The following is a 9,650-nucleotide window of genomic DNA, read 5'->3' on the forward strand; positions in this document are numbered from 1 at the left end:
GTCTCTCTCTCCTCCCCTTCTCCTCTAATGGTGTTCATTTATCGTCGTGCCCGTTCCATCCCTCGTACTCTACAGTGAAGTTCGAAATATATCCTCGATAATCTCATGTTAATTTATGTATGTGCCACAGCTTTTTTAATCACATTCCCGTGTCACGTACGAAGACACGATCTCGCTTGAATCCAATCGGACTGAGTATTTTTGCCCTTCGGGGTGCGCTTCGACACCACCACCACCACCACCGGCGTGGACCCTAAAATCCAGGCTGCGTGCACGTAATCCAGCACAGTGTCGTGGGACGAAAGTGGCGGGTGGTGTGTTTACTGTGGTGGCGGCGAGGGTATTATCCTGACGAAACTAAAACTGGTCAGGTCAGTAACACGGGGTGAGTCGACGAGATATCTTGGACTCTTCGTATCGCTTCCGATTGTATTTTATTTTCGATGCTGTAATTAAATACATTTAGTGTTTTTCAATGACACGAGTAACTTTATATGTGTATGTCTCAAATATAATCTCTCTTTGCAGTTTTTAAATTGTTTTTTTTTTAAATATACATACAAATTCTACATAAGGATTTTTTGGAACGTCTTTTGTAACTATAGCATCGAGGAAATTTTAATTTCATATATGTATGTAGTGTGCATGAAATCGATATTGTTTAAATCATTTTTGTTTATTGCATTCTTTTGAAATTTCATTACAATATTTCTCTCTCTCTCTCTTATTTCTGAGAAAAATCTTGTAACATTCTAGAAGTTAACTATATGTAAAACTGAGAAAATATTCAAAATCATATAGATACAACTTACTTTGTAATTTACAAAATTATTTTTAGGCATCATGGAAAAGAAATTAAAACCGTAAGAAAAAAGAGAGAAAGGGAAAGAGAATGTAATCTTTTTATAATATTGGAATATCCACTGCAAAGATATTAATTATATTCTATTTATAAGCCATTGTTACTACGTAACAAAACTGTATATAAAATTAATTAATACGGATATCATTTTCAACAATTGAGATAACAATTATCGCCATTAAAACAATACACACATATACATATCATTGACTACATTTACACGGCACCTTCAATCCATAGTTTAACAACATCCGTAATTATGAACCTGGCCATAATCATTCTATTTTTCGCAGAAATAGCTATGATATCGGTCAGTTTCATAACTACAGATTGATAACTACAGTTATTAAGAGTGCCATGTAAACGTGATCAGTATAATCTCTAAACATGTGTTTTATTAATAATAAAAATCTCATTACTTTGTATAATGCCTCTGAAAACACGTATAAAATATAATGTGTAAATCGAGTAATAATTACGAGTATATTGTGTAATAGTTGAATTAGTGACCAAAAAAAATGATAGAAAATCCCTTTTGTATATCCCACATGTGCAACCGTTGTCGCGTGAAAACACGCGACTGCAGCGACTTTTTTTCTCGCTCTAGATTTTGGACGTTGACGCGGGAACGCGCGTCCCCGGCTACATTTACAGAAACATTAGAGAAATGATCGATACACGACAGGTCGCTATGACAAAAATAGACGAATGTTCGTAATGCGTCCGTATAGAGGTAAATATGTTTCACCGCTGCCGTGCATGCCGGCTATGTATAAGGTAGTAGATAGGCATATGCACGTATAGGGGAGGGGGTGCGTGACGCGCGACACGACGGGGTCGCGCAGGCGCTACCTGTAGACTCCGCGGAATACGTGATGATAAATACTAAATTTAACCCCCGGGTGAAACGGCGCGACGTCAGGCTATCCGGATCGATAACACTTTTCTGGCGTCTCCCTTTCTTTTTTTATCGGTGAAACGTGACTTTGCTTATGTAGGGCGTTTATGTATATAAATCGTTGACCGCAGAGGTCGACGGAGGCGCGTATCCCCATCCGTGTGATACATCCGATACCTATCGTGTGACAAAGCCTTTATTAAAATTCCGCTCTATCGGGCCAAGACAAAAATTTGCGCGAGACACGGCGGAGAATGTTAACTATCTACTTGTTATAAAAATAGAGCCTTTAAATTCTGACAGGATTTTTAATGTAATTAAATCTTATCTTTTTTTTTTTTTTTTTAATTAACAACGTAAAAAATTTTATGTATTCCATTAGTTAAAGATATTGTTATGATTTTGTAAATAACTATTGTACGCGATATACGATACGGTCGCATAAGCCAATATATTAAAATTAAACGCAAAATATTCCGGAATCGACGTTATACGTAAAGTTGTAATTTATACTATACGCGTTAATTAACTAACTTTCAATTAGTTACGCTTTATGAATACTTTACTACAAGATGAATACTGAAACTATCACAATTTATTATTTAATTACAGAAATAAAACCAAATATATTACTTTCTATCCTAACTGTCCAATAAGATAAATTATATACAAAAGTTAGAGAAATTCTTATTTAAAATACAGAATTAAGTTGCAAATAATCAATTCAATTTATTAAACAATTATTTACACAGTTACTTTACACAATTTTCGAATAGTTAGAAAATAAAATTGAAATTTTTAATTCGTTATTATATAATAGAAGAACAAATACGTTATTTATCTGATTATCAGTTGTAACACATATATATTTATATGTTAACAATTGGAATCCTATAACATCATTAAAAGCTATTATACGCGTCATTTGATGATATGTAATAGCTTTTAATGATACATTTATTTAATTGTATAATAGAATATATAATCAGCTTTTTATATATCTATATTGCTCTTTATATCCATGAAAATGTCTGAAATATCAATATATATTTCCGCTTATTCCACATATTTCCATATAAATGTCATGCATTTCACGTATATGAGAAATTATTAATATAATTCCAGCGAACGTAATTAAACAATGTATATCATCCACGAAAATTTGAGACTAATCCAATCTATCAAAGGCAGTAATATTCAACTCAACATACAGTATATATATTTTATTTCATATTCCATAATATTTTTTTAATTCAAAGATATGATAATAATACTATTTCATAGGATATGAAATAGGATTGAAAATATTGTTCTATATATTCAAGTGGGAAAAAAAGTGCCAAAATAGCCGTTTCCTTAATCGATTAAAAATTGCTAATTTTTGCTTCTTAACTTCAGATTTCTGTCTTCAAGAGATTGTCTTAATTTTTTAATATCGTTTTAAAGCATATATTTATATATATATTTTTTTTTTATATATATGTATTACAAACTGTTTACATATCTTATTAGAAATAATATAATAACAATTCTTTTTGGACTTGTTATGAAAAGAACATACATGAAATATTACACTTAGATCACTTGCGTCTCGAAATAAAGTTTGCATTCTATGGAATCCGTTACCTTGACATACAATATATTTAAAATAATTTACATGTGAACAAATGCAGAATATTCTATCAAATACGACGTGATAAAATGCATTTATTTATACACAAGCATTTATCACGTGTAACGCTGTCGTATTAGTCTCGCAAAATACAGAAGTTTTTAGAATTATATACTAAAATACATTATTGGCTCCAAAATTATTAAAATTATATTTATTATATCACCATTTTACAAAAATAAATTAGACCGTTATTGTAATAAATTGAAAAAAAAAAGTACACCTTGTTGACTCTAAGAAAAGTAGTAAAACAACATGTTTGATATATACACACACTCTCTCGTTCTTTTTATTTTTTTCTATTCTTTTTTATTAAAGAACATCTGATATCTTGGGAATATCTATCCTACCTCTCGAGAGGCCCGTCGTACCATCACCTTTATTCACACAAAGTCTATCGACGAGCTTGGCGTTTGGTGTCTTTAAATCATACGCCCATCCCAACCAAGCCATGAAATCTATAAAAGCGGTAGTTAAATTGAGACGGTAGAAGCCAAGCTCCGCAGCCTTATAGTCCCACGGGAAGCAATGATGGTAATTGTGCCAACCCTCGCCCATAGCAAAGAAGGACACCACAGGATTCTCCGTTGACTTAAGAGTTCTGGAACAAAAAAAAAAGAGAAAAAAGAAGTTTTCGCCGTTTAATCCAGATCGGCTATACGAATAAACTTTTGCCGGAATATCATGCAACAGATTATTTAAGCGAAATAGCACTTTTTACAACTTCTTTCTTCTACAATATTATAACTATGAAATGCAACATTTAATGAATATATTTATTTATGAATGTATAACATGTTTATAATACATATTTGTGTGTACTTTACTTTAAAAAGTAGGACTGTAAGAAAATTTTTTAATTCCCCGAAAATTTTTTATTGTTTACAATATCGATTTTTTTCCGTGGGAGAAAATAAGTATAATTTTCTTCAAAATAAAATAAAAATCTCTAAACATTTTTTATAAGTATGATTTTAAATACGATTTTGTAGTGTTTAATGTTATGGCAATTATGAATAATATAATAATTACTATGAAATTCGATAAAAATTTATATATATTTTCATATATTTATTTAATTAAAGTATTAATTAAAAATCATGAAATAATATTGATTATGAATGTCATTAAAAAGCATTATCTTATTTATCTAAGGACATCTCTCGACCATTTCGATTAAATTTTCATTAAATTGTGTATCAAAATATGTAATCTTTTTAAATTAGAATTTTTTTGTTAATATCTGAGTATGATCCAAACATTATGCCGGTTAATTTTAATGATAATCGTATAAATATGATCTCCAAAGATTGACGCGTACCTGTTGTACGGTCGATTGCCCCACAAGTGAGCGAAACTATTGACAGAGAAGGTGAAATTCAGCGCCCACATATAGCGGATAATTACGCTGCTTATGCTTATGTCCCAGGTTTCGTTCCATACATAGACCGGTACTATAGCCGGCAGGACAAAGCACAGTGGCACCATAATCAGAGCGTAATACCTGCAATAAAGAACATTCTAGTGTTCAGCAAGTGTTACACATATGCAAACTCCAATACGTGTAATCGCATCCCGTTCCTTTACGACCGTGTGAACCAAGCGCATAAATCAAAATAAATTGCGATACAAGCGTTCAATTCCGCTCTCTGATGAGACACTTTACACTGATTGATTACTACTTAATCTCTCATCTCGGGGAACAACGTGTCACGCAATTTCAAACACTGCGGATAATTACGAAGCGATTTCGCGAGCAATCCAACTCAATCATCGTGATCTTTTTTTTTTACAAACGTCGAACTCCATTTCCCGTTTATTTTTTACAGCTCTTGAACACAAATTGTGTAATATTATCTAGGTTTTGTTCATCACGAGCATCTCTTCAAGTTTCCTTCTCCTTTTATTTCAAGCCTTCATTTATCACGAATATAATGAGAAACTTGTAAATTATTTCTATAGAATTTTTTTCTAGACATTTTCTCATTTACGCTTTTTTATTTTGTTTATATTATTTTGTTTTTTTTTTGTAGCAAAATAAAAATTTGTTTCCAAGTTCTTTTATGCTATGTATTAAAAATAATATATAATAAGAGAGAGAGAGAGAGAGAGAGAGAGAGAGAGAGAGAGAGAGAAAGTAATCTTATTTTAAAAAACATAAAAATAGATTTGAAATTGACAGATTCTGTTGAAAGTATATTTAAAAGATCGTATTTTGTTACGACAATTGATGATAATATAATTGAAATTGATATGTGTCAGTAAATTCGATCGTAAGTCGATTATGCGACTAATTATTACAATAGCAATTAATTACATTTTTCAAACGTGAACGTTTTATCACAAATTAGTAAAGAATGCGTCGTGCCAAATTATTAAACTCACTTGTCAACGAAACGTATTACAGAATCAGCAGCGATATCGCTCATATCCACATTTTTACCGTATTTCTTAACTGCTGGATGGTGCTTCATCATTAACCAGCCAATATGTGAGAAAAAAAAGCCGCGGTTAGCGTTATGTGGATCCGCACACGTATCTGTGTATCTATGATGTGTTCGATGAACACGAAGCCATTTAGACGGATGAGTCTGCGAAATAAGACAAATTTTAATAATTAGAATTAAAACAAATGATAATGTCTTTCAATATATCGAAAATAGTTTCAGTGCAAATTTATATATATACATAAAACATTAAACAAGTCAACGATTATTCAAACGCTTCGACACTTACTGTAGTCATCTTCAGTCTGAGGATAATCATTGGCTTGTTTATTGTTTTATATATAGATATAAGTTTGCATTGACACCTATAACGCGGTTCGAATAACCTTAATATTGAAATATTTAAATTTATGTTCTTAAAACCTTTCTTAAAAGTTAATTAATTAGTAAATATTTCTAATACAATATATACAAAATTAAAGAATTACTTCTTCTGCCCACAAAAATAGAAAATTTTCAAAAGAGTATAATTTCAAAATTAATCACAATGTGGAACGAAATGTATCTGAAATCTTTATTTTTTAGATCTGTAGTTTACATAGATAACGATTTGACTGATTTTTTACGGAGTTACGTGGAGATACAAATGGAGATTCGAAATCTCAAAATTGTTTATGAATTTTATAAAGTTTCATGGTGTAGATTAAAAATTGCATATGAAAGCAATTTACAGCTTTCGAAAAAGTGAATTTTCAATTTGCGTATTTGTTGAGCGTTGTACGATTTTTTTTACCGAGTTATTCAACAGTGACGCAAAAAGCTTCTTTTTTACTTTGACTGTTTACGAAAGAAAAGTTTAGAAAACAAACGGAATATTGTTGAATATTCTTTAAAAAAGAATGGAAAAGTCTACATTTTCTCTAAGTTGCATTTATCATTTTTTTAATATAAAGAAACTTTTCATATGTAAACTTTGCTTAAATAAGGGGCTAAAAATTAAACGATTAACATATTATTATTCAACTGTATATCCTGGCAAACAACACTAAAAATATTATAATCATAATCATTCATATCCTTCATATTTGAAATAACTTTGCGTAAAATAACATTTGTTTGATTCTATTGCAGTATGTCGGTGTATGTGTACGATGTATATGTATATGTAATATAATAGAGAAAATTCAGAATTGCTTAATCTTTTATAAGCAAAGTAAAAAGAAACACTTTTTGCTACAATGTTGAACAACTCGGTGAAAGAAAATCGTATAACTCTCAACAAGTACGCAAAAAAGAAAAAGTAAAGATTCGTTCTTTTAAAAGTTGTAGACTGCTTTCATGTACGATTTTTAATTCACACTATAAAATTTTTCAAAGTTTATAAAAAATTTGAAATTCGATAAATCTCCATTTGTATATCCCTGTAACTACATAAAAAGATCAATCAATTTGTTATTTAAATTATTGATTTGAGATTATAGTAGAAACTACAAACTTTATACTTTCTGGATCATCTCTTTGGATGATCATTTTTGATAAAATGGTACTCTCTTGAATATTGCTCTATTGAATATTTGAAAGAATAATCCTTTAATCTTTTGGCATAATGTAAAGTATTCTGTTATTTTATAATATTATCACAATTATTTGAGGATTTCTGTTGCAAACAGAAATAGTTCTGAAAGTAATAGCTTGTGGTAAATTATAATAAATTTTAATGTGGGTTATATTAACTAACCAAATATATAACGATTGTAATATTTAAGAATTTTACCTGACCAGCCAAGCAATATAATAAAACAAGTAGTATTCTAAGTGGCAATTTGGCGCTGTAGCTTCTATGTGCCCAAAGACGATGAAGACCAGCTGTTATGCCAAAACCAGCAGAAAGTAAATATAAGATTGCTGAAAATAAAAACAATAAATAAAACAGAAGCAGCATCAGATATTTTCTTTCATTGTTTACCATGTATTAATGATAATGATAATGAAATAAAAAAAATATTTATAGGAACATGTCAAAATATTAAAATAATTTTTAGTTTATAAATAATCAAGAACAAATGATTCTTTTTAAATTAAATTTGAAATGTACAAAGAAATAATGTAATTTTATTTTTTAATTAATTTCAGTAAAATTTAATTTAACATAATTTTAATTTAAAATTTGTCCACTAAAATCTCAAATTAAAATTTGGAAATGTTTGAAAATGAGAAATGTGAAATTAGAGGTACGGTGAATAAAATAATTTCTCTTGATATTTCTGCTGAAAAAAATTGACTATAAATTTCACCAAAAAACGCGATTACATTAGGCTTTTTTCACTGATTCCAACTATTCAACGAAACTCAATAGTATCGAAATGCTATACAAGTATGTATATGAGACACATATGCACATATATACATATAAATGAAATTATGATGGAAAATTAATTGATTTAATAAATACATACACCACATCCAGGTCCAAAATTTCGCTTCGCGATATCGCGTGGCAAACAAATAGATCGCGACGATATGGAGAACGACGATGACAATGATATTACGCCAAATTAATGGCTGTTCGGCCGGCATGTGCTTCGGTGGTTGATTGAGATTCAAATCTCTGCCATTTTCCGTTCCGGGTTGCACTAACATTTGATTTTTATTGTCCTCGTATTTGGTTATCGTTGAACTGTACATTGCTAGAAATATTTGGAACAATATTGACATTTTTATTTCATCCATGTTTTAACTATCGTTTATATTTATCTTGTATGCGCATTTATACGTATATATATATAAATATATCGCGATAAAAGATTTAAAAAAATTGCACTATCTCAAGAGAAATAAAAAAATAGGATAAATCATAATTTAGTTGGTTTATCTCATAATATGTTATTTTTTTCGGGCTTTAGTAAATCCTTATTTTATTCTATTGTCTAATCTTAATATACCTATTTACAAAAATGTTGGTTATGTTTAGTGCAAAAGATTATATTTTTATAAATTTACAGAATAATTCTGTAAAAGCAGATTTAAAAAAATAAATATATCGATCTCTAACATAATCAATACATATTAAGTACTTTAAAAGAAATACAAAATCTGCATAACAATTTCCATAATCAATACAATAATATAAAACTGAATTAAAAACAAATAAACTGCCAAATTAAAAATAAGAAAGTAAAAAATGTAACAAGTAAAAAAATATAAATTTGTGTCTATATTTGCATGGACGGTAATAAGAAATCAAAAATTTGTTTTAATATTAAAAAGTAAAACGATATACATCATAAAGATAAGTCAATTACATATGAAAAGCAGACTTTTAAAATGAATTTTGTCCAAAATATCATGTTTTAAGTCAGAAATGGCGTAGTGTTCAATAATGAAAGACACATATTATAAACTACTTTGAAATCTTTAAAAAGCATTTTCTCAACGTCAATTTATATACTGAAAAAAATCAAGACGTTTGATGTGCGTTATGTCCTTTAACTAGAGACAAACAAAATGCAATTGTTTAACATTATTAGAAATTGTTTAGCAATTTTATTTAATATTTTACATCTTACTGATTAGCATTGAAATGATTATTTTTTGTAAAGAGCGTGGTTTCCTTGTGGCTTTTTTTCCCGTTTTCTAAAAATTATAAATTTTGGACAAAATACATTTTAAAAGTCTGCTCCTCATATATTACATAACAAGTTCTTTACAAAATTACACAAGTCTATAATCTAAGGATTTCATTATATCAGTCTCCTTATTAGGGCGATCTCG

At 29.4% G+C, this 9,650-nt stretch overlaps 2 protein-coding genes across 7 annotated transcripts in view; one reads left to right on the plus strand and one right to left on the minus strand.

The window, feature by feature from the left end:
* Positions 1–9,650, plus strand: part of LOC108754692 (follistatin-related protein 5-like) — a 40,257-nt gene that overhangs the window by 870 nt on the left and 29,737 nt on the right. For 3 of the 6 annotated variants that reach the window (XM_018497187.1, XM_018497188.1, XM_018497189.1), the window contains exon 2: positions 131–385. The gene's annotated coding sequence lies outside the window, so the exon portion shown is untranslated. Of the gene's footprint in view, positions 1–17; positions 386–9,650 lie in introns of those variants that run through there. The other 3 variants (XM_018497184.1, XM_018497190.1, XM_018497185.1) reach the window with 2 other exon arrangements.
* Positions 3,745–9,650, minus strand: part of LOC108754616 — a 17,648-nt gene continuing 11,742 nt past the window's right edge. Inside the window, exons 6-10 of the mRNA XM_018497052.1 lie at positions 8,336–8,566; positions 7,654–7,784; positions 5,818–6,023; positions 4,754–4,936; positions 3,745–4,033 (exon numbers count right to left, since the gene is read on the minus strand). Coding sequence (XP_018352554.1) covers positions 3,745–4,033; positions 4,754–4,936; positions 5,818–6,023; positions 7,654–7,784; positions 8,336–8,566 — 1,040 coding nt within the window. The remainder of the gene's footprint in view (positions 4,034–4,753; positions 4,937–5,817; positions 6,024–7,653; positions 7,785–8,335; positions 8,567–9,650) is intronic.

Source organism: Trachymyrmex septentrionalis, unplaced genomic scaffold (genome assembly GCF_001594115.1).
Source record: "Trachymyrmex septentrionalis isolate Tsep2-gDNA-1 unplaced genomic scaffold, Tsep1.0 scaffold80, whole genome shotgun sequence".
NCBI lineage: Eukaryota > Metazoa > Arthropoda > Insecta > Hymenoptera > Formicidae > Trachymyrmex > Trachymyrmex septentrionalis.